The sequence below is a fragment of the Bufo gargarizans genome, chromosome 4 (assembly GCF_014858855.1).
Source record: "Bufo gargarizans isolate SCDJY-AF-19 chromosome 4, ASM1485885v1, whole genome shotgun sequence".
Lineage (NCBI taxonomy): Eukaryota > Metazoa > Chordata > Amphibia > Anura > Bufonidae > Bufo > Bufo gargarizans.
The window spans coordinates 289,879,050-289,905,250 of record NC_058083.1 but is presented as its reverse complement, the minus strand read 5'-3'; the positions used below and the strand labels follow the sequence as shown (position 1 = coordinate 289,905,250).

The 26,201-nt window shown below is 43.1% G+C and overlaps 1 protein-coding gene across 9 annotated transcripts in view; it reads left to right on the top strand.

The window, feature by feature from the left end:
• The window catches only part of DDO (D-aspartate oxidase), a 51,546-nt gene that overhangs the window by 7,117 nt on the left and 18,228 nt on the right, over positions 1-26,201 (top strand). For 2 of the 9 annotated variants that reach the window (XM_044290015.1, XM_044290014.1), the window contains exons 2-3: positions 152-568; positions 3,925-4,100. The exons of 1 other annotated variant lie outside the window; for it this stretch is intronic. In XM_044290015.1, the coding sequence (XP_044145950.1) occupies positions 468-568; positions 3,925-4,100 (277 nt within the window). In that variant the 5' untranslated portion in view covers positions 152-467. Of the gene's footprint in view, positions 1-151; positions 569-3,924; positions 4,101-23,487; positions 23,550-26,201 lie in introns of all 9 variants that reach the window. 6 more of the 9 variants (XM_044290019.1, XM_044290017.1, XM_044290021.1 and 3 more) reach the window with 6 other exon arrangements.

The window sequence follows — 26,201 nt, the reverse complement described above, 5'->3', positions numbered from 1 at the left end:
CCACTTTCTCAAAAGCTGTGAATATCATTCAACTTGGGTCTTTATTGTGGTGTTGTTTGAAATGAAGGGATAATGCGTGTTTTTCAAATCCTTTTCTAATATTAGTAATGTGCTCTGATACTCTTTTTTTCACATTTTATGTCAAATCCAGAAGATGGGCATATAAAAGCAGGAAAGACCCGGGTCCTATTCATGGCCACTGAGGAAGAGGTGGTACACCTCAAAACACGTCTGGCGGTATTGGATGGGACCCTTTTGATAATACTACGTGCCCATGTCACCTATCCTTAAAGTTGGAACCTGTGTAATTTATGAACAATCCGAATAATACTCCGTTGCAAGTACAACAGAAAATCAGCATCTCGCAAATAGGGAGTAACACATGACTTATCGTGTCATCATGTGAGCAACCCCAAATCACGTGAGACACAGTTTGTGTAGCGAGGCCAGCTACACAAAACTACCAGATGGAAAAATACAGTGCCGGCGCAGACACACCAGGACGGGTGAGTGGCTGTGTAGCGGGTGGGACACCCCCGACTCCAGCTGAAAAACACAAGAGTCTCTTGTGAGTAGAGACGTTCGATACCAATACGTTCAACTATTTTGCTGATCTACCCATCAATTGTAACTCCTATCAGGTGGATACAAGTAACAATTGACTTATGCTCAAGATTTATACACCAACTCTAACCTTTTTTTCACTAACCCTGAATGAAAACACGGGATAATACATCTGCCATTGACTTTTGCTCAAGATTTAAACAAACTTTAACCTTGTCCACTAACCCTGAGTGACCACACGGGGTAACACATTTGCACAAGATTCCTATATCTGGGACATTTGTTTATAATTTATTCTTCTATTATATAATTCCTGGAATTGTCGGTGGAATCAAGAGACACTCCTTTGTACAAACCTTTTTTTCATTTAAATCTTTTATTTATTCCTATTAATTTGTATTTCAGTATATGTATTAATCACACCAACTTATGTATGCACTATTTGTGAGGTAATGAGGTTTACACTCCAATCTGATAGTACCACCTTGATGTATTATAGACGATTATAGTCAGCGCTAGTTTTAGGTATTTTATCTGTTTTTAAATATTCGTATCGAGTCTAATAAAGTATTCCTGTATATTTTCAATAGGTTCCAGATGGCGAGTGCCTGTCTTTTTCTCTATCATTTAAAATACATACAGTGCAAATACAAATACAAAGCTCTGAACCCATTCAGTACCAAGCCACTTCTGGCATCAGAAAAATCGTTATGTAGCTGGCTGACATTAGCGATGTGCTAATGTCAGCAGAACATAACTGTATGACTTATATCTTCCTGCCGCCGTACGCGCTAAATAATGACTTTTATTACATAATATGCAAATGAGCCGCTAGGTGCTAGTGGGGCGTTGCTGCAGCACCTAGAGGCTCCGTCCTCTCATCGTTTGGCACGCCCTTGTAAAGGTGATTGACATCCTCGGTCTCCTCCATGCCCCGCAAATGGACGGCGCAGGCGCAGTGAGTGAAGGACGGCAGCAGGCGAGCGTCCTTCACTCACTGCACCTGCACCTAATACTAAAATGGACGGCGCAGGTGCGGGATTTGCGGGGCACGAAGGAGACCGAGGATGTGACCCCATTTTGGAAACTACAGTATAAGGAGACAGTTTTATTGGTACTATTTTGGGGTACATATCATTTTTGATGGCTTAATAATACTTTTTTTGTGAGGCAAGGTAACCAAAAATGGCTGTTCTGGCACAGTTTTTATTTTTAGTTTTTTTTTTACGATATTCACCTGACAGGATAGATCATGTGCTTTTTTTTTTTTTTTTAGAGAGCAGGTCGTGACAATACCAAATATGTCAATTTTGGGGGTTTTTTTGTTTCAGTTTTACATAATAAATATAATAAAGCACTTTAGAAAAAATATAATTTTTTGTGTCTCCATTTTCTGAAAGCCATATTTTTTTTATTTTTCGGCCGATCATCTTGTCTAAGGGCTCATTTTTTGCAGGAAGAGTAGATTGTTTTTATTGGTACTTTTTTGGGGTATATATATGATAGTTTGATCGTTCAATATTAAATTTTTTTGGGCCATGTGACCAAAAAATGTGGGTTTTGGGATTTTTTTTTTTTTTTACAAAATACACCTGAGGGGATGATATTTTTATAGAGCAGACCATTACGGATGCAGCAATACCAAATTTTTATTCTGTTTTACACAATCATGTTTTTGTTTCTCCGTTTTCTGAAAGCCATATTTTTTTTTTTTATTGACTGTCAGTGTATTACCAGTGTAATAGGGAGCTGGGTCTCACAGGCTTTTGTAGGAGGCAAGCCTCGATGCCTGTGTTAGGCATTGGGCTGCCGTTCCTGCCATTGGCTCCCAGTCACTGCAGCGCAGGGACCGATGGGGACAGGGATGGAGCCAGTACCCTCTTCAAACCCTGTGTATGCCGTGGTCAGTACTGCTGAACAAGTTGGCGGAGGCTCCTGCACCCGATCAGAGCGCCTTACCTGTAAGGCGCCTGGACTCAAGTCACGTCCTGCAGCACCATACATGAACAGCACTGGGATCCTACAGGTTAAAAACCATAGCTTTTCATTCAAATATACAGTATGTCCTGCATTATTAGGAAAAGAACCACAATGGTCCTGTTTTCTAGGTCAGCAGACGTCTAATGTTCAATTAACGTTTTATGACCTATACTTTCTAATCATTTCAATAAGTCTTTAGACCAGTGCTTCTCAACTCCAGTCCTCAGGACCCACCTACTGGTCATGATTTGAGAATATCCCACACAATGAATACCTGTGGTAAGTCCTGATGCACTGACACTAATTATATCACCTGCTCAATGCTAAGGAAATCCTGAAAACATGACTGGCAGGTGGGTCCTAAGGACTGGAGTTGAGAAATACTGCTTTACACGAATCTGACTACTTGTGTTACGTTCCAGTCTTTACTGAATATAGGTATCAAGAAGGTTTCTTTCTGTATTCTCAGAACTGCAACACAATGGACCACATTTAGGCCTAGTTCACTTAGTCAGTGTTGGGTCAGTGATGCCATCAGTGATTTTGAGCCAAAACACAAAACAGGTGTAAATCTTTCCATTACACCTTATTCCTGTGTAGGCTCCACATCTGGTTTTGGCTCACAATAACTGATGGAAATCACTGACCAAATCACTGAAGTGTGAAATAGGCCTTATGATTGTTGGCTGCCCCGAAATTCTGCAGTAATTTAGTACATCTCATATATATGAAGCAAGTAAGCCAGAAGGAATAACCCACTACACCTCGACTCCAGTTGAGGGCCATGGCTTATTGTTTAAGATGTGCCATTCTTCCACAAAATGGCCCCTGTGATAAAGTTGGGGGATTTTTGGACTGCCTGTCTACATTTTAGACAAGATTAATAAATCCGCCCCTATGTTTAGTATAAAGTGTGGGCACATTATATGTTGCAACCTTGTAACATGCATTTATAGTAGTACAGAACTTTTTTCCTATTCTAGATTTACATTGCTCTTTTATTTGCATCTCTCTATATATTCTGTACCATTTTATTTTTCTTTTATTAAAGGGACTTTTCAAGACTTTAATACTGATGACCTATCCTCTGAGTACGTCATCAGTATCTGATCGTTAGGGGTCCGACACCCGGGACCCCTGCTTATCAGCTGTATGAGAAAAAACGGCACTCACAGTAAAGCTGTAGCCTTTTCGCAGCTTAGCCTAGGCAATGTGACGTCACGTTCATCGTTCTCATAGCCTTAGCACAGCTCAGCCCCATTGAAGTGAATGGGGCTGAGCTGTGATAACAAGCACAGCCACTATACAATGTATGCTTATTGTCAATGGTTTCGGAAAACCCCTTCAATAATAAGGCTAATACATAATGTTTCACCACAGGTCAGTGCAAAAGATACAAGTGGCGGTAATTGGAGGAGGACTGGTTGGTCTCTCAACAGCACTTTGCATTACAGAAAGTCTTCCGCAGTGCTCAGTCACTGTCATTTCTGAGAAGTTCTCCCCAAACACCACAGGGGATGTTGCAGCAGGATGCCTTATCCCTCACACCTATCCTGGTTAGTGTGACCCAGCTAATAATGCTTCTACAATGTACAAAAGCTAATACGTTAATCAGGAGACTGTAGATACCAAACCCTGAAACCTTTTTAGAATATAGTACATGTATGAAAAATCCTAGTAACATAATAATCTCCTTTTCATCCCTTCTCATATTGGGAAACAAATCTACGTGTCCCTGGAGGTATATATTACGTCGGCAACTCTGCAAGGGTACTGCAAGGGTTAATACTTTTGTTGGCTCTGCTGCTGCTGCTAGGCTGTTTCCAATTTGCTAATCAGCTTATGCTAGAAGGGCTCATTCACATGTCCATTGCCGTATTACGGCCCGTATACTGCGGGTCCGCAATACACAGGGCACCGGCGTGGTAGATTCACGAGGTGGACCTACGACAGTTGTCCCATGAATATGAGAACAGCTGTAGGGTCTGTTCCTCACTTTGGAAGAGGGTTGTGTGCCAGATGGTATACACTCCCGTGTCCCTTTGGATCCCTTTTCGCCATAAGCTCTTATTTGGACTCTATGAGTCTATATATGTATACGGGTGTTGGATTGTCTGACCAGTGATTGAAATGGCACGGTATGTCACTTCTACTCATACTGCGCTTGCGCCTATATATCCTTATAGTTTGCCATTTCCAATATGTCCATCGCAACCTCGGCGCGCTTGTGCGCAAGCTCCAACAGCGGCGTCATTGCAATTAAGGGCGGAACCCAAGCATGTGCTGTTGTGTTCTCTACACGCCAAGTTTGGCGAGGTCTGCGCACTGGTTGGTGTATTTTTAATCCTCCCCCCATCTTATTTTAACACATCATGATTATTGCACACGTCACTTTATTTTCACATATGTTATGAATTGGTGTTCATTTTCAATTATATGAAATATTGCTCTTTTTATTCTATTTATTATTTCACTTTTTAATGAATTGTTGTAATCACGTATGTTTGATTCTTATCCACTATTTTTATTTCACTGTATGATTATTGTACACTATGTAAGCATTTTCTTTTTATTTATTGAATAATTAATCAGTATTCATGTATGCAATCCACCATTCACATGGGTGAAAACTGTTTTTTTCAATTTTATTTTTTGGAGTGCAGCCCTTTTTTCTATTTTTATCTATCTATTGTAACTGCCACATCCTCTCCATTTTGATTGACAGGGCCAGGCAGTTGCAAACAGAGTAGTGCCTCTAGGTGTAACGCCAATGCCCCCTTTGCCCCTAGGGGCTTATTTGCATATATTTAAACATAATTTTTCTCAGCAATGCGGGACATATGAACATGGGACCAACTCAGATAACTTCAGCTGCCAAGCACACATGCAAAAGGTCAGGGGATTTCATAGGTGCAAATCTGCTGACCGATGCCCTTTAATACCCCATAATGACAAAATGAGAACAGAATTTTCTATTTGAAAAGGAAAAACTAAAGTATTGAATTGACATAAGACCATTTATTTTGTACTTAGTTGAAGCACCTTTACACTACAGCCTCCAGTTTTCTTGGGTATGATGCCACAAGGTTTGCACACCTGGATTTGGGGATTTTCTGCCATTCTTCTCTGCAGATCCTCTTTGTCAGCATGGAGAACATCAGTGGGCAGCCATTTTTAGGTCTCTCCGAGAAGTTCAATTGGGTTCAAGTCAGGGCTCTAGAGGGCCACTCAAGGACATTCACAGAGTTGTCCCTAAGCCACTCCTGTGTTGTCATGGCTGGGTTCTTAGGGTCATAGTCTCTATGAAATGTGAATCTTTGACCCAGTCTGAATGAAGAACACTCTGGATGAGGTTTTCATTAAGCGTCTCTCTGTAGTTTGTTCCTTTAGGTTTTAACCCAATCCTGTAAAAGCTGCTGAAAAACACCCCACAGCATGATGCTGCAACCACCATGCTTCACTATAGGCATGTTATTTGACAGGTGATGGGCAGTGGCTGGTTTCATGATTCTTAGAATTCCGGCCAAAAAGTTCAGTCTTGGTTTTATCAGATTAGAGAATCTTGTTTTTCACAGTCTGAGAGTTCTTTAGTTGCTTCTTGTTGATTTTTTTTGGTTTTTGCTCTGATATACATAGTCAGCTGTGAGACATTATGTAGACAGGGGTGTATCTTTCCAAATCATGTCCAATCAACTGAATTTCTCATAATCCGATCAAATTGTAAATTATCAAGAAAACGGAAGGCCCCAGAGTTAAATTTCCAGTGTCATAGCAAATGGTCCGAATACTTATGCCCATGAAAAATTTTACCTTTCCTTTTTAATACATTTGTAACAATTGCTATTCTTTCACTTTCTCATTATGGTGTAACCGTGTATTGAGTGCAGATTGAGGGGAAAAACTTTTTTTTATCTATCTATCTATCTATCTATCTATCTATCTATCTATCTATCTCCAGTAATGTATCCCCCCATTGTTTCCTGTGAGCATAGAGGCTGTTGGGGAACCTCCATACATACCTGCTCTAGCCTTTGACTGTGCAGGTCACCCTCTTGCAAAGAAATGCACAGCTCCAATAGTGTTTGGTGTTTTTGTGCAAAGGCCATCATTGTGATGTCATGGAAGGACATGATGTCATGTGCTAATATGCATCTGCAAATCTTTTTTTGCCTCGCAGATTAAAAACTTCAAACCTGTGGATGCAATAAGAAATGGGGCCAATATCCGCTATTAGCTGCTAGATGGGTGTCTGTAATATACTAACCGTACAGTGCATTTCATATCTATCATCTATCTATCTCATATCCAGTGTTGAAGTGGCTCACCAGATTACCAGATGATCTTCTAGTGGGCGCAGACATTGATACAATATTGGGCCCCAAAGGTCCAGGAGAAAAGGAACCTCAGTCCAATCCTGAAGAGGAAGTTGTATTTTTACTACATTGCCGCTACAATGTAAATAGGTACCACTTGGAACCAAAGTTCGGGAAATGTTTTTTTACAGTAGAAATCAATTTCTGAAGTTATTATGCGAAGTTTTGCGAGACTTCGCAAAGTAATAACTTCGGCTCATCGGAGCCAATGCATTCTTATACTGTATGGAGCACTCGCCCTGTACAGTATTGAAACTAAGTTTTATGCAAATCGACTTCAGATGTTTAATCCAAAGTCGATTCGCCCATCCCTACTTACAGTCTTGGCAACTACAGCGACCCCTCAGGGGAAATGAAGATGGGAGGAGTATTTTGCGAGGTGTACAGTAAAAGTCCTGAAATGGGTGTATATCTCACCCAGGTTCCTCAGCTGGGTAAGATAAGTAAAATCCAGGAGGATGGCGCTGGCTTCAGCAAACATAGTTGCTGGAGATATTTGTTTTGTTGGAGTACAAGGGCTGGATTTTATTTGGATTGGACAGGTAGGTTTGGTAGTGGGACCTTCCCAGTACACCCCCATTCCACGGCAGGTTTTTCCCTAGCCTGAGGTCATCAATCAAGGAGGCATAAAACCAACCCTCTGTGTGTCAGTCTGTGAAAAGAGAGGACTTGGAAGCAGAGGCCTAGTGAGGCTCTGGGTGGTCTCAGCCAGAAGGGCTGAGGAGCCACAAGGCTACGCAAAGCCAAACCTCTTCCCCATATGGACTTGTGTTTGATGACCGGATCTCCTAAGGCTTGGAGCCTGTGACCCTGTGTGTAAACCTGTGCTTAGAGGGGAGTCAGGGAAAACTACTGTGTATTAGTTAGAGCCCAGATGGGCAGGTGTTTATTTCATTTTGATGCCTATGTTTGTGTGGGTGCTGAAGTGTCACAATAAAGCAACAGTTTGGACATTAAATCCAGTTGTCTGCGAAGAAGTCTGTGACTGCAACCCCCTGAGAGAGAGTGATCCCTTACAAGTGTTAGTGGCTATGCTGGTGGTCGTAGTAGTAGTACTCAAAGTTCACAGTGGCAATGTTCCCTCTGGAACTCCCTGGGGCCATGCAGTGACTGGAGAACTTACCCGTTCTTGCTTTGGGCACACCCTGGTACTGGGGCTCCTGCTTGGTGGTAGTGGCGGTGCACTTTAAGTTAGGTATTTGGTAGCATGCAAGGCAGGTGGGCAGAGTCAGAGATCGACAGATGGAGGACTTAATAATAAGGCCCATAGGTTGCAATAAAGAAGGTCTTTCTTTACTGACTTGAAAATTGGAGCAGTAGTACACACAACAGTAAAAGGTACAGTTTCAAAAGAAAACACAATATAGACCTCCCAATAGCAGGGTATAGACAGCAACAATAATGGTAATTGCAGTACTCCGTGTCTCTCTTTCTTAGAACACTTTGCAATCTGCCAACAAAAGCACAGGCATGCAGTTAGGTCCCTGTTAACTCCTCCTGCAACTCCCAGGCTGAGGGGGTGCAGATTTGTAGATTTGGATGGCCAGTCCACCTCAAAATGTGGTAGGTGCTGAAGCAATATTCCCTTTCCACAGCAGAAAACTCTTTATGCCATAAATGTGCAAATACGTTGTTGTCTGAAGCTTGCACGGACTTCGAACCTTCTTATCGCCTTCCTTTAGGGTTAGTCTGATAAGAAAGTTGCTTCCTTGGCAGCTAAAACCCCAGATAGCAGGTGCTTTTACACAATATTTTCTCCTGCTCTGCTCAGACTAGACTTTCTACAAACCTGGGGGGCAAACCAGGTCCATTACACTTGTAACCTAAACAGTCTGTCAAACTGTTAACCTTTTGGTTGCCTATACATTGCTATTAGGGCACAAGGCACAACAAATCATAACATTTAACTCAATAACATTGCATTAACCCTTTTAGCTTTTGTTAACCCTTTGCAGTAGTTCTCCTGGGGTGCTACACAACTATCTCCTATCTGTCATCTCTTCTACCATCTGTAGGTTAAAAAAAACGAGGCAGTGGCTTAACAAATCACTGTAGGATTAGTTTACATATCATGTTAACATTGAGGTTAATTAAATTGCAAGGGCTTTGACAAAAGAGAGAAGTTGCTCCAAAATTGAACAATGCTATTGGTGTGTGAAGGATCTCCTGATTATAATGTATTTCCCCTTACTCTCAAAGTTCTCTGCAGTGCTGTATACAGGGAGTGCAGAATTATTAGGCAAGTTGTATTTTTGAGGATTAATTTTATTATTGAACAACAACCATGTTCTCAATGAACCCAAAAAACTCATTAATATCAAAGCTGAATATTTTTGGAAGTAGTTTTTAGTTTGTTTTTAGTTTTAGCTATTTTAGGGGGATATCTGTGTGTGCAGGTGACTATTACTGTGCATAATTATTAGGCAACTTAACAAAAAACAAATATATACCCATTTCAATTATTTATTTTTACCAGTGAAACCAATATAACATCTCAACATTCACAAATATACATTTCTGACATTCAAAAACAAAACAAAAACAAATCAGTGACCAATATAGCCACCTTTCTTTGCAAGGACACTCAAAAGCCTGCCATCCATGGATTCTGTCAGTGTTTTGATCTGTTCACCATCAACATTGCGTGCAGCAGCAACCACAGCCTCCCAGACACTGTTCAGAGAGGTGTACTGTTTTCCCTCCTTGTAAATCTCACATTTGATGATGGACCACAGGTTCTCAATGGGGTTCAGATCAGGTGAACAAGGAGGCCATGTCATTAGATTTTCTTCTTTTATACCCTTTCTTGCCAGCCACGCTGTGGAGTACTTGGACGCGTGTGATGGAGCATTGTCCTGCATGAAAATCATGTTTTTCTTGAAGGATGCAGACTTCTTCCTGTACCACTGCTTGAAGAAGGTGTCTTCCAGAAACTGGCAGTAGGACTAGGAGTTGAGTTTGACTCCATCCTCAACCCGAAAAGGCCCCACAAGCTCATCTTTGATGATACCAGCCCAAACCAGTACTCCACCTCCACCTTGCTGGCGTCTGAGTCGGACTGGAGCTCTCTGCCCTTTACCAATCCAGCCACGGGCCCATCCATCTGGCCCATCAAGACTCACTCTCATTTCATCAGTCCATAAAACCTTTCAAAAATCAGTCTTGAGATATTTCTTGGCCCAGTCTTGACGTTTCAGCTTGTGTGTCTTGTTCAGTGGTGGTCGTCTTTCAGCCTTTCTTACCTTGGCCATGTCTCTGAGTATTGCACACCTTGTGCTTTTTGGCACTCCAGTGATGTTGCAGCTCTGAAATATGGCCAAACTGGTGGCAAGTGGCATCTTGGCAGCTGCAAGCTTGACTTTTCTCAGTTCATGGGCAGTTATTTTGCGCCTTGGTTTTTCCACACGCTTCTTGCGACCCTGTTGACTATTTTGAATGAAACGCTTGATTGTTCGATGTTCACGCTTCAGAAGCTTTGCAATTTTAAGAGTGCTGCATCCCGCTGCAAGATATCTCACTATTTTTGACTTTTCTGAGCCTGTCAAGTCCTTCTTTTGACCCATTTTGCCAAAGGAAAGGAAGTTGTCTAATAATTATGCACACCTGATATAGGGTGTTGATGTCATTAGACCACACCCCTTCTCATTACAGAGATGCACATCACCTAATATGCTTAATTGGTAGTAGGCTTTCGAGCCTATACAGCTTGGAGTAAGACAACATGCATAAAGAGGATGATGTGGTCAAAATACTCATTTGCCTAATAATTCTGCACTCCCTGTACAGATTGCAGGCACTATCATTAGTTTCTACTCTTTGTCACATCAACATATGATGGGTAGCAGACAGATCTCCGCCGGGAATTCCGGATCCAAAGAGCTCCAGCAGGTTGTTCTCTGCTGGAACAGTCTGACAGAACTCCTGCCGGAAGTTGCCAGCAGTGCGAAAGAAGCCTAATAGATACAGCCAAAGCTTTGTTTTGTAATACACAGCTCCAAATCTCCTGCATAGACATAGATTTAAAGTAAATCTGCAATTTTTTATTTATTTTTTGCTGCCCGCATTTTGGCTAATATCAAGTATAGCATCTGTTTTTCTCAGTGGTTATGTCCGAGACCATTATGTCTGTTATGTTATGCAGGTAAGCTGATGGCTACCAGTACATGACTCTGATAGTCTGGATGGAAGCCATGGGCTGAGTTGTTTGAAAGCCTAAGATGCAGAAGTTCCCCAGGAGTGGTGACCCTAGGGTGCCTGAACTTACTGGGTGCTGGATTCCACTGTGTGATAGCACTATTGCGCACACTTCACTTTCTCATATTTTGAGGGTGCTCACTCTCTTTGCTTGGGCTTTCTAGCTTGGTAAGGCTGCTTTCACACTAGCGTTCGGGTGTCCGCTCGTGAGCTCCGTTTGAAGGGGCTCACGAGCGGACCCGAACGCAGCCGTCCAGCCCTGATGCAGTCTGAATGGAGCGGATCCGCTCAGACTGCATCAGTCTGGCGGCGTTCAGCCTCCGCTCCGCTCGCCTCCGCACGGACAGGCGGACAGCTGAACGCTGCTTGCAGCGTTCGGGTGTCCGCCTGGCCGTGCGGAGGCGTGCGGATCCGTGCGGATCCGTCCAGACTTACAATGTAAGTCAATGGGGACGGATCCGTTTGAAGATGCCACAATGTGGCTCAATCTTCAAGCGGATCCGTCCCCCATTGACTTTACATTGAAAGTCTGGACGGATCCGTCCCAGGCTATTTTCACACTTAGCTGTTCTATGCTAAAATAATGCAGACGGATCCGTTCTGAACGGAGCCTCCGTCTGCATTATTATGAGCGGATCCGTTCAGAACGGATCCGCCCGAACGCTAGTGTGAAAGTAGCCTAAGATGAGGAAATGGAAAGCATTCGTTTATTTATTGTCTCACTTCAGTAAGTGGCATTTATCCTGTAGAGGAAGTTACAGGGGTTGGCCACTATATAAATACTTTACACAACATTGTTGGAGGCAGGGTACAAATGAGTTTCCAAATATATTTTATTTAAAAACAATCTGTCTGCTAATCTTTTTATAGTAAGCCACGCCCCCCTGAGCCCCGCTCTGCAGTGCAGCCAGTTCGTCCATGGCTGCACGCGACATGGAAGAGCTTTAGAGAAAGCTCGTCCATGCCTTTATTGTAACTGCACATGCGCTGCTTTTGCTAACCTGCTTAAGAGCAGCGCATGTCCAGTCTGCCTCCTGGTGATCGCTCTGATTGGCTAGTTTGTACAGACTAGTCAATCACAGAATCCTAATGCCGGCTGAAAGGTTCTGATCCCCACAGTCCATGATCAGAACCTTCTAAAATGTGTGTGTGTGTGTGTGTGTGTGTGTATACAGTACAGACCAAAAGTTTAGACACACCTTCTCATTCAAAGAGTTTTCTTTATTTTCATGACTATGAAAATTGTAGATTCACACTGAAGGCATCAAAACTATGATTTAACACATGTGGAATTATATACATAACAAAAAAGTGTGAAACAAATGAAAATATGCCATATTCTAGGTTCTTCAAAGTAGCCACCTTTTGCTTTGATTACTGCTTTGCACACTCTTGGCATTCTCTTGATGAGCTTCAAGAGGTAGTCACCTGAAATGGTTTTCACTTCACAGGTGTGCCCTGTCAAGTTTAATAAGTGGGATTTCTTGCCTTATAAATAGGGTTGGGACCATCAGTTGCGTTGTGGAGAAGTCAGGTGGATACACAGCTGATAGTCCTACTGAATAGACTGTTAGCTGCTTTTTTCTTGCCATAATACAAATTCTAAGTAAAGAAAAATGAGTGGCCATCATTACTTTAAGAAAAGAAGGTCAGTCAGTCTGAAAAATTGGGAAAACTTTGAAAGTGTCCCCAAGTGCAGTCACAAAAACCATCAAGCGCTACAAAGAAACTGGCTCACATGCAGACCGCCCCAGGAAAGGAAGACCAAGAGTCACCTCTGCTGCGGAGGATAAGTTCATCCCAGTCACCAGACTCAGAAATCGCAGGTTAACAGCAGCTCAGATTATAGACCAGGTCAATGCCACACAGAGTTCTAGCAGCAGACACATCTCTAGAACAACTGTTAAGAGGAGACTGTGTGAATCAGGCCTTCATGGTAGAATATCTGCTAGGAAACCACTGCTAAGGACAGGCAACAAGCAGAAGAGACGTGTTTGGGCTAAAGAACACAAGGAATGGACATTAGACCAGTGGAAATCTGTGCTTTGGTCTGATGTGTCCAAATTTGAGATCTTTGGTTCAAACCACCGTGTCTTTGTGCGAGCCAGAAAAGGTGAACGGATGTACTCTACATGCCTGGTTCCCACCGTGAAGCATAGAGGAGGAGGTGTGATGGTGTGGGGGTGCTTTGCTGGTGACACTGTTGGGGATTTATTCAAAATTGAAGGCATACTGAACCAGCATGGCTACCACAGCATCTTGCAGCGGCATGCTATTCCATCCGGTTTGCGTTTAGTTGGACCATCATTTATTTTTCAACGGGTCAATGACCCCAAACACACCTCCAGGCTGTGTAAGGGCTATTTGACCATAAAGGAGAGTGATGGAGTGTTGCGCCAGATGACCTGGCCTCCACAGTCACCGGACCTAAACCCAATCGAGATGGTTTGGGGTGAGCTGGACCGCAGAGTGAAGGCAAAAGGGCCAACAAGTGCTAAGCATCTCTGGGAACTCCTTCAAGACTGTTGGAAGACCATTTCAGGTGACTACCTCTTGAAGCTCCTCAAGAGAATGCCAAGAGTGTGCAAAGCAGTAATCAAAGCAAAAGGTGGCTACTTTGAAGAACCTAGAATATGTCATATTTTCAGTTGTTTCACACTTTTTTGTTATGTATATAATTCCACATGTGTTAATTCATAGTTTTGAAGCCTTCAGTGTGAATCTACAATTTTCATAGTCATGAAAATAAAGAAAACTCTTTGAATGAGAAGGTGTGTCCAAACTTTTGGTCTGTACTGTGTATGTATGTATATGTATATATATATATATATATATATATATATACACACACATACATATATATATACAGGGGCGTAACTATAGGGGAAGCGGCTGCTTTGGGGCCCTGACCCAGAAGGAGCCCGTCCAGGAGGAGGAGGACTAAAAGATTTTGTCAGGGCCCCCTCAACAGTATTAAACAATGAAATTATATACAGTGACAGTATATACAGTTTAGAAAACGGATGGAACAGCTGCCAGGCCTGCTGTGTGGCCCAGTCATTTCTAGCTACGCCACTGTATATATATATATATACAGACGTGGACAAAATTGTTGGTACCCTTTGGTCAATGAAAGAAAAAGTCACAATGGTCACAGAAATAACTTTAATCTGACAAAAGTAATAATAAATTAAAATTCTATAAATGTTAACCAATGAAAGTCAGACATTGTTTTTCAACCATGCTTCAACAGAATTATGTAAAAAAATAAACTCATGAAACAGGCATGGACAAAAATGATGGTACCCCTAACTTAATATTTTGTTGCGCAACCTTTTGAGGCAATCACTGCAATCAAACGCTTCCTGTAACTGTCAATGAGACATCTGCACCTCTCAGCAGGTATTTTGGCCCACTCCTCATGAGCAAACTGCTCCAGTTGTGTCCGGTTTGAAGGGTGCCTTTTCCAGACTGCATGTTTCAGCTCCTTCCAAAGATGCTCAATAGGATTGAGGTCAGGGCTCATAGAAGGCCACTTTAGAATAGTCCAATTTTTTCCTCTTAGCCATTCTTGGGTGTTTTTAGCGGTGTGTTTTGGGTCATTGTCCTGTTGCAAGACCCATGACCTGCGACTGAGACCAAGCTTTCTGACACTGGCTAGTACATTTCTCTCTAGAATTCCTTGATAGTCTTGAGATTTCATTGTACCCTGCACAGATTCAAGACACCCTGTGCCAGACGCAGCAAAGCAGCCCCAGAACATAACAGAGCCTCCTCCATGTTTCACAGTAGGGACAGTGTTCTTTTCTTGATATGCTTCATTTTTTCGTCTGTGAACATACAGCTGATGTGCCTTGGCAAAAACTTCGATTTTTGTCTCATCTGTCCACAGGACATTCTCCCAGAAGCTTTGTGGCTTGTCAACATGTAGTTTGGCATATTCCAGTCTTGCTTTTTTATGATTCGTTTTCAACAATGGTGTCCTCCTTGGTCGTCTCCCATGTAGTCCACTTTGGCTCAAACAACGACGGATGGTGCGATCTGACACTGATGTTCCTTGAGCATGAAGTTCACCTTGAATCTCTTTAGAAGTCTTTCTAGGCTCTTTTGTTACCATTCGGATTATCCGTCTCTTAGATTTGTCATCAATTTTCCTCCTGCGGCCACGTCCAGGGAGGTTGGCTACAGTCCCATGGATCTTAAACTTATGAATAATATGTGCAACTGTACTCACAGGAACATCTAGTTGCTTGGAGATGGTCTTATAGCCTTTACCTTTAACATGCTTGTCTATAATTTTCTTTCTGATCTCTTGAGACAGCTCTTTCCTTTGCTTCCTCTGGTCCATGTCGAGTGTGGTACACACCATATCACCAAACAACACAGTGATTACCTGGAGCCATATATATAGGCCCAATGGCTGATTACAAGGTTGTAGACACCTGTGATGCTAATTAGTGGACACACCTTGAATTAACATGTCCCTTTGGTCACATTATGTTCTGTGTTTTCTAGGGGTACCATCATTTTTGTCCATGCCTGTTTCATGAGTTTATTTTTTTACATAATTCTGTTGAAGCATGGTTGAAAAACAATGTCTGACTTTCATTGGTTAACATTTATAGAATTTTAATTTATTATTACTTTTGTCAGATTAAAGTTATTTCTGTGACCATTGTGACTTTTTCTTTCATTGACCAAAGGGTACCAACAATTTTGTCCACGTCTGTATATATATATATATTCCCCCCCTGTGGGCTCCAGCTCCCATTGTGCCCCCCTAATTTCCGGACGGCCGGCTGCAGCACTGCTGATCCCACTTTAGCCCCCCCCCCCCCCCCACCTCTCGCCCTGATCTGTTTCAGGATTAGCAGAGTGGTAGCTATAATATACAGCTCACACTCTGCTTGGAACAGCCGACATCGGTGTTGGCATTGAGGTCAGCCGTTTAACCCCTTTCATGCTGCAGTCCATAGGGACCGCTGTATGGAAGGGGTTAAGAGATAGAGGGAGCTCCCTCCCTCTCCCATCGGGCTGCTGCAGTGCTGTGGCAGCGGCCCGATGCTTAATGGGTTAACAGAGGGAGGGAGCTCCCTCCCACATTGGGCGCTGCGCTGCTGTGGCAGCATCCCGATGGTTACCATGGCAACCAGACGCCTTCACAGGCATCCGGCTTGCCTTGGTATAGCCGATCAGGCTCCTGCTAAAGGCAGGAGCCTGATCAGGCTTACTGTGAGTGGCAATGCACTGCAGTACACTATACAGTGTACTTCAGTGTATTGTAAACCATCAGACCCACTGGATCTTCAAGAACCAAATCGGTCTGGTTAAAAAAAAATGTAAAAAGAAAAGTGGGAAAAAAGGAAAAAAAAGGAAAAAGGAAATCTCTTCTTATAGCCACACATTTATAATTGATAAAAAATAAAATAAATACATTACACGTTTGGCATCATCGCGTCTATAACGACCTGATCTATAAAAGGATCACGTTACTTTCCCCGCACGGTGAACGCCATAAAAAAAAAGAAAACTATGATGGAATTGAAATTTTTCCCACGTTACTTCATAAAAAAGGTATTAAAAGTGATAAAAAAAAGTTGTATGTACCCCACAATGGTACCAATCAAACTGTCACCTCATCCCACAAAAAATTAGTCACTACATGAGACAATTGCTCAAAAACTGAAAAAAATATGGCTTTCAGAAAATGGAGACACAAAAACATGATTTTTTTTCCAAAAATGCTTTATTATGTAAAAGTGAAACAAACAAGAAAGTAGACAAATTTGACATCATCGCATCCTTAACAACCTGCTCTATAAAAATAGCACATGATCTAACCTGTCAGATGAACGTTGCAAAAAAAAAAACAACGTAATATAGCAGACATCCCAACCTGCAAAAACTCATTTCAGGGAGGTGCACTTCTCATTTTCAGGAGGTTTTCTTTTTTTTTTTTCTTTCACAAACTTTTTATTACATTTTCCAAACATATGCAGTATCTGCACACCTTGCTCTATGGTGTGGAGGACTGGGCTCATTACCCTGCCCCAAATTATCATATTTATATATATGATTAAAGGGATTCTGTCACCACCTATAAGCCCTGTGAGCTAAACATATGCTCATGTCCAGGGTAGCATTCTGATTTCTAAGGTGGCCTTATAAAAGCTATTTGTGGCTTTAGTCTGCGGAAAAACAGGTTTTACTAACCTGTCAATCATTGAATTAAGGTGCCCAAGCAGGGGAGGTCTGTGGATGCATGGTGCCCGGCCGCACACATCGCTGTTCGTGCCCAGCGCCACCTTCTACTCCTCAGTGCCGCCTCTCCCTCCCTCCCCCTCCTCCCGCTTTAAGATTCCGCATGCGCACAGGCTCAGCCTGATGCGCCGTTGCGGACTGCTGGCATCGGCTTCTTCTTGCACTGTGCGCACGCGCCGAGAAGGGGACACTGCTACAGGTTGCCAGAAAGGTTTACTGCGAGTAAACCTTTCCGGGATTTATTGTTTCACATGCGGGCGTCAGGGAGCCGCTATCTAATAGCGGAAGACTTGAGATCCCTGATATAGAGCAGTTAAAAATCATATGTAACACAGAATAGTATCAATAAAACTGTCACCTTTTCCCGTAGTTTCCAAAATGGGGTCACTTTTTGGGAGCTTTTACTGTAGGGGCGCTTCAAATGGGACATGGTGTCTAAAAACCATTATGCTGACTTGTCTGTGATGAAATGACACCTGAGGTGCTGTTGTTACTATGGCATCACAGTTGGCCAGGGATGTCGTGTGACCACTCCTCTGAGGATGCTTGCTGTGATGCATGCTGGGATATAACTTTCACTTTGCAGCTGCTCCGCCCACACAGGCTCTCATCTATGGGAGCATACTATGTTGAACACATTAGAAAAATTATACATACACAGTATATCTCTCATTATACTAATACCTCTTGGCTTTAGTTATTCTCTGGGACTATTTTTTATTTTTTTATGCGTATGGTGGCCAACCCCTTTAATACAAGGCACTTACTAATGTACTGTTATTACGCATATTTCTTTCTTTGCTGGCTTGATTAATTTTCCCATCACCTTATACACTGCTCATTTTCATGGTTACAGACCACCCTGCTTGCACACTATAGGAGAAAGCGTCAACCTCTTTGGTGGCCGGGACCATGGGAGTGGACATAGGCTAGTGCTTTTTCCTATATTGTGCAAGCACGACCACAACTGATGGATTGCAGGGTGGTATGTAACCATAGAAACGAGCAGTGGATAATGTGATGGAAAAATGAATCTAGCCAGCACTGGAAGCAATATGAATAATAACATATTAGTAAGTGCCCTGTATTAACTTTCTCTACATGATAAATACTATTTGCTGAAGTGAGACAACCCCTTTAACCACTTCAGCCCCGCTAGCTGAAACCCCCTTAATGACCAGAGCACTTTTTACACTTCTGCACTACACTACTTTCACCGTTTATCGCTCGGTCATGCAACTTACCACCCAAATGAATTTTACCTCCTTTTCTTCTCACTAATAGAGCTTTCATTTGGTGGTATTTCATTGCTGCTGACATTTTTACTTTTTTTGTTTTTAATCGAAATTTTACGATTTTTTTGCAAAAAAATGACATTTTTTTTACTTTCAGCTGTAAAATTTTGCAAAAAAAACGACATCCATATATAAATTTTTTGCTAAATTTATTGTTCTACATGTCTTTGATAAAAAAAAATATGTTTGGGCAAAAAAAAAAATGGTTTGGGTAAAAGTTATAGCGTTTACAAACTATGGTACAAAAATGTGAATTTCCGCTTTTTGAAGCAGCTCTGACTTTCTGAGCACCTGTCATGTTTCCTGAGGTTCTACAATGCCCAGACAGTAGAAAAACCCCACAAATGACCCCATTTCGGAAAGTAGACACCCTAAGGTATTCGCTGATAGGCATAGTGAGTTCATAGAACTTTTTATTTTTTGTCACAAAATGCCAACTTTGTATAAAAAAATTGGAAAAGTTGTCTTTTGCCAAGATATTTCTCTCACCCAGCATGGGTATATGTAAAATGACACCCCAAAACACATTCCCCAACTTCTCCTGAGTACGGTGATACCAGATGTGTGACACTTTTTTGCAGCCAAGGTGGGCAAAGGGGCACATATTCCAAAGTGCACCTTTAGGATTTCACCGGCCATTTTTTACAGATTTTGATTGCAAAGTTCTTCTCACACATTTGGGCCCCTAAATTGCCAGGGCAGTATAACTACGCCACAAGTGACCCCATTTTGGAAAGAAGACACCCCAAGGTATTCCGTGAGGGGCATGGCGTGTTCAATTTATTTTTATTTTTTGTCGCAAGTTAGTGGAATATGAGACTTTGTAAGGAAAAAAGAAAAAAAAAGAAAAATCATCATTTTCCGCTAACTTGTGACAAAAAATAAAAAATTCTAGGAACTCGCCGTGCCCCTCACGGAATACCTTGGGGTGTCTTCTTTCCAAAATGGGGTCACTTGTGGCGTAGTTATACTGCCCTGGCAATTTAGGGGCCCAAATGTGTGAGAAGTACTTTGCAATCAAAATGTGTAAAAAATGGCCTGCAAAATCCGAAAGGTGCTCTTTGGAATATGTGCCCCTTTGCCCACCTTGGCTGCAAAAAAGTGTGACAAATCTGGTATCGCCGTACTCAGGAGAAGTTGGGAATGTGTTTTGGGGTGTCATTTTACATATAACCATGCTGGGTGAGAGAAATATCTTGGCAAAAGATAACTTTTCCCATTTTTTTATACAAAGTTGGCATTTGACCAAGATATTTTTCTCACCCAGCATGGGTATATGTAAAATGACACCCCAAAACACATTCCCCAACTTCTCCCGAGTACGGCGATACCAAATGTGTGACACTTTTTTGCAGCCTAGATGCGCAAAGGTGCCCAAATTCCTTTTAGGAGGGCATTTTTAGACATTTGGATCCCAGACTTCTTCTCACACTTTCGGGCCCCTAAAAAGCCAGGGCAGTATAAATACCCCACATGTGACCCCACTTTGGAAAGAAGACACCCCAAGGTATTCAATGAGGGGCCTGGCGAGTTCATAGAATTTTTTTTTTTTTTGCATAAGTTAGCGGAAATTGAATTTTTTTGTTTTTTTCTCACAAAGTCTCACTTTCCACTAACTTAGGACAAAAATTTCAATCTTTCATGGACTCAATATGCCCCTCACGGAATACCTTGGGGTGTCTTCTTTCCGAAATGGGGTCACATGTGGGGTATTTATACTGCCCTGGCTTTTTAGGGGCCCTAAAGCGTGAGAAGAAGTCTGGAATATAAATGTCTAAAAATGTTTACGCATTTGGATTCCGTGAGGGGTATGGTGAGTTCATGTGAGATTTTATTTTTTGACACAAGTTAGTGGAATATGAGACTTTGTAAGAAAAAACAAACCAAAAAAAATATATATTTCCGCTAACTTGGGCCAAAAAAATGTCTGAATGGAGCCTTACAGGGGGGGTGATCAATGACAGGGGGGTGATCAATGACAGGGGGGTGATCACCCATATAGACTCCCTGATCACCCCCCTGTCATTGATCACCCCCCCTGTAAGGCTCCATTCAGACGTCCGTATGATTTTTACGGATCCATGGATACATGGATCGGATCCGCAAAACACATGCGGACGTCTGAATGGAGCCTTACAGGGGGGTGATCAATGACAGGGGGTGATCAGGGTGATCACCCCCCTGTCATTGATCACCCCCCCTGTAAGGCTCCATTCAGACGTCCGTATGATTTTTACGGATCCATGGATACATGGATCGGATCCGCAAAACACATGCGGACGTCTGAATGGAGCCTTACAGGGGGGTGATCAATGACAGGGGGGTGATCAGGGTGATCACCCCCCTGTCATTGATCACCCCCCCTGTAAGGCTCCATTCAGACGTCCGTATGATTTTTACGGATCCACGGATACATGGATCGGATCCGCAAAACACATGCGGATGTCTGAATGGAGCCTTACAGGGGGGTGATCAATGACAGGGGGTGATCAGGGAGTGTATATGGGTGATCACCCGCCTGTCATTGATCACCCCCCTGTAAGGCTCCATTCAGACGTCCGCATGTGTTTTGCAGATCCGATCCATGTATCCGTGGATCCGTAAAAATCATACGGACGTCTGAACGGAGCCTGACAGGGGGGTGATCAATGACAGGGGGGTGATCAGGGAGTTTATATGGGGTGATCATGGGTGATCAGGGGTTCATAAGGGGTTAATAAGGGGTTAATAAGTGACGGGGGGGTGTAGTGTAGTGTGGTGTTTGGTGCGACTTTAATGACCTACCTGTGTCCTCTGGTGGTCGATCCTAACAAAAGGGACCACCAGAGGACCAGGTAGCAGGTATATTAGACGCTGTTATCAAAACAGTGTCTAATATACCTGTTAGGGGTTAAAAAAATCAGATCTCCAGCCTGCCAGCGAACGATCGCCGCTGGCAGGCTGGAGATCCACTCGCTTACCTTCCGTTCCTGTGAGCGCGCGCGCCTGTGTGCGCGCGTTCACAGGAAATCCCGGCCCTCGCGAGATGACGCGTATATGCGTCGTTGTGCGCAGGGCTGCCGACTCCGGACCGCACATCTGCGTTAGGCGGTCCGGAGGCGGTTAAGTCACTGTGTGTCCACCATTCACGTTTGTTTGTCACAAGGACTTTTCAGGGTGGAGCAAGGAGGATACTTGAGCACATTAATGACGTGATCAAGAAGGCGGTAACACCAGTAGCCACCCATTTTAATGAGTGTCATGGGGGCGACCCTACATCCCTTCAATTCACGGTTTTGGAGCTGGTACCTCCCTCCCCCTGCGGGGGTGACTGGGACAGGAGGATCCTGCAAAAAGAGAGCGAATGGATCCACAGACTTCGTTCCCAGTCCCCCCGTGGCCTCAATGAGAGATTAACATTTTCATGTTTTCTATGACTATGTAGGCTGGGGGTACTTTAGCTCCTCCCCTTTTCCGTATCCCCATTTCCCCGGTCCATCCACCTATCTATTTCTAACTTAATCCTTCTCTCTCATATTTCTCTTATATTCCTCTACTAGTAATCATCATCTTCTGTGCCTGACCATCTGGCCCAGCAGCGGGAGATCTATGCCCTTCTTACCCCTCCCCCCTCCCCTTTCCCTTTTCCCCTCCCCTTTTTCCCAGTCCCATAAGCATGTAAGGCCATCATGAAAGCTTTGTCCACATAACTTAGCCTGGGTGCGTAAAGCACCCTAATGTCTAATTATCTTATAAAATGGACACTAACTGGTTCATTTTGTACTAGTATGCCCCCCTCTTATCATGAAGGGTTGGCATGTATCAGTGAAGCTGACGCTCTCCTCTATATCCCCAGGTTACTCTCTTCTATCTGGCCCTCATATAGGGGTCTCTTTTTGTACCTCCCATAATAGGGCTGCTTCTGTACCATGAGAGGACAATGCCGCTCCTCTGGCTTTCTATCATTCTTTACCCTTTTTACTCGTTAACGCCCACTTGCGGTATACACCAGCCTTCTTTATCTGAGATGGAGCGCATACGACAAGGGACCGTAAGTGCAGTGCGGTCCAACGGCCAAATATACATCACGGTATGTGAACAGGCAGATATTCACTAACCGGAAGTAGGCGCCTCTGCGTGCATTCCACAGTGGAACGCACGCGTTTATCGAGTATCAACGCCGGCCAGCGGAAGTGATAACGTCATGGTCCGGGCAGAAATTGCGTCTGGGACTAGTGTAGGAGGGAGTTTTAAATAGGGTGAGGACTGGGGAACACAGCATTGGACCCAGAGGAAGAAACTTTATGAAGGATCAGACTCGGCCGATATCGGATGTAAGTACGCTCTGGGCATCTTATCGTTACCTTAAGGATATGGATGATTGGTAACTGAGTACCCTTTGTAACACAGGAGATACAACGTAACCAGTTGTCCAATATCAGTCTGGATCCTTCCATTGAGGGGCGAATTATAAGGTAGCCTTCTGTAAATTTGGTGTGTTGTATTGACTTATTTAGGTTAGATTTATGAATCGGCTTTATTAGTATGGTCAAATGTTCTCACTCCACAGCCATTATCCTTAAATTGCGTCACCTGGTCCAAGATTCGACCCGCAGGGTAATTCATATGGTTGTCAATTGACCATTGTAGCTAAATCTGCCGTACCACCATCTACCCAGTGCGCCGCACTGAATTTGAGACTCGGCACCCTATGGACACAGTGAGTGCCTCTCTGATCACGGTGCTTATTGGTGATGGTCATACTTTTTAATGCATCTAATAGTTCAGCATTTCCAATATACAAATATATATATATATAAATGTCTTTTTCTTCCACATAGGATCTCCCTCTATTCATGACCGCTTCGAGACTCTTATCCGCTCTTTGAGTAGTCACCGAACCGTATGTGTTTCTTCCTCCTTTAAATAATATTGCTGGGTCTAATATAACATGTAAGGACACCGAGGTATCAACAACGGTGTTCTACACCCGTTTAACGGAGTTCGGTTTATTTACCTGCTCTCCGTTCTCTGACTATCTAAGTTTATCTGTTTTTATTGATTATCTATATATCTATCGTCATCACCCCCTGATGATCCCACATCGTGGGGGAAACGCGTCAGGGTTTTTCAGTTCACTATCATAACTATCACATTAATTATTTGGGTGTTTTTTAGATTACTCAGTGCACCTTGTACCTCTTGGTGTGTTCTCACATCAACAGGGTTGTATACATAGGGCACCCTTTCTATATGTTTGTCTGTCTGTTTAATAGGTAGTCCACCACGTAGCCAGCATCCACCACCTGTCAATTTTTTATTTTTTAGCTATTTAGGGAATGATAGGAGGTGGTAGTTTAGGCTTGAGGACAGGGAGTCCCTACCATCAGGGGGCGTCTCTGGGCTGAGGTGTAGTTCAGGGTATCAGTGTAGGGATACTATTCCCCCACCCATTATCAGCTCACCTAACCCCTGGTGAATCTACCTTAAAACAGTGTAGTGTAGTTTGTCATGTCATACGTGTTTGAATTTCATTAAAGTATTTATATTTTTATAAGGGTTGACTCTATTGCTGGATTAGGTGGAGCACCCTTATGGATTACCTCCGGAAGGTCTACGGGGGAGGTGTGTGGCCATCAGGTTCCTCACCATTTTACAACCCCCCCTTTTAGACCTCAACTGAGGCTCTTGTCTGACATCTGGGGTGGCAGCCTAGATGAAAGTTAGAGCACGACAGGCTCTTCCTTGACTTTGGCCAAGGAGGATGGCCACCTGACACTCGCTGGGCCTCCTTTTTCATAAAAAAAGAAATAATGATATATATATATAGCTGCCCTAGTGACATGTACCCTTAGTAAAATGCTGGGTCACTTAAGAAAGTGTCAATCAGGTAATCAATCACCTTGAGTAGTCTGGATAAGCTCTCAATTTTTTTCAGAAATTCTGCTTCATATTCATGCATCATATTCTATGCTATTCTGTGTATCATATTCATGTTTCATATTCTATGAATCATGGAACTGTACTTTGAACCCTCCACAATATGTTGCTCTTAGACAAGGCAGCTTACATTACCCAGAGATAATAATTGATGACCTGCAGCCATCAGACAGTACAGGAATTACTGTATTATTATTGAGTATGCAGGTCTTAAAGCTGCTCTGTCAGGAAACTAAACCAGTGATTCTAGCTGTTTCTAAGCAAAACACTCACTAAACTAAATAAATTACACAAGGCTAGGCAGGCTGGGTTTATGCGCAGTGGCTGCTGCATGTGACTGAAACAGTGCACACATGAGTTTGTGGGTAAAACGGAGGTATTACCCTTAAAATGGTGCAGCATTGCCCATCATTGGTGAGGGGGATTTGGGCTGCATCTCACAGCTGGGGTACCCCAACCCAACCATAGTGTACAGTAAGTACCCCCTAGAGACATGGTATGCAAGTCCTCGTGTACATGCACCACAGGTTTAGAACCTATTTCATATGCCACATCTGTACTAGGGGAACATAGGATGAGGGTAAGGGGGGAGGGGGGGGGGGGACTCTGCACTTTAAACCCTTTAATGACCAGGAAATGTACACATTTTTTTTTTTTGTTTTTTTACTCCCAGCCCTCCCAAAGCCAAACTTTTTTTTTTTTGCCATATTATGCCTGATTCACACGTCAGTTGTTTTGGTCAGTGATTTCCATCAGTGATTGTGAACCAAAACCAGGATTGGAGCCTTTAGGTATAAAGGAAAGATCGGCACATGTTCTGTGTTTAGAGCCGCATCTGATTTTGCTTTAAAATCACGATGTGTGAATGCGGCTTTAGGGCTTGTTTTTTGTGGGACAAGATGCAATGTTTAATAGCACCATTTACAGTTAAAATGTGGTGGGAAGTGGGAAAGAAATTCCAAATGGGGTGGAATTATACCATTTCATATGCAGTAAAACTGACCTATTACTTTTATTCTCCAGGTCTGTGTCATGTTCTAGCGAGTGTCCTACCGACCCCTAGTACATATCTCAGGCAAACAAACACAAGGCAAGCACCAACACAAATTATTTTCCGCAAAGATACAGACATGGCAGGATATTTGACCAGCAGGTAAGGGACCAGTGGCAGGTAATACCACTGGACCAAGTGCACCGGTTTGACTTGGGGCCAAACCCAGAGACTCAGTGAGCCCCGTTATTCACAGAGCCCCTGATGGTGGGGGTGAACTTAGCTGAGGTCTCACTTGTCGCACCTCCAGGATGATCCCAGTGCAGTAGTCCACTTACCTGCAGAGACTGACAGTGCAAGTGCATGCTGGTCCACACAAACACAAGGACTGGAACCCAGGCACACAAACTGGAACCCAAACAACTGCACAGGACACAGTTCAGACAAGACAAATTGGAACCTGAACACAAGCAGATACCTGGACCCCATGTGGAAAGGATGCATGGCAGTTAGAGATGAGCGAACTTCTGTTTTAAGTTCGGCGTCTAAAGTTCGGGTTTGGATTAGCGGAGAATCCCGATCTGGAACCGGATATGGATTCCGACTTCCGTTGTGGTCCGTGGT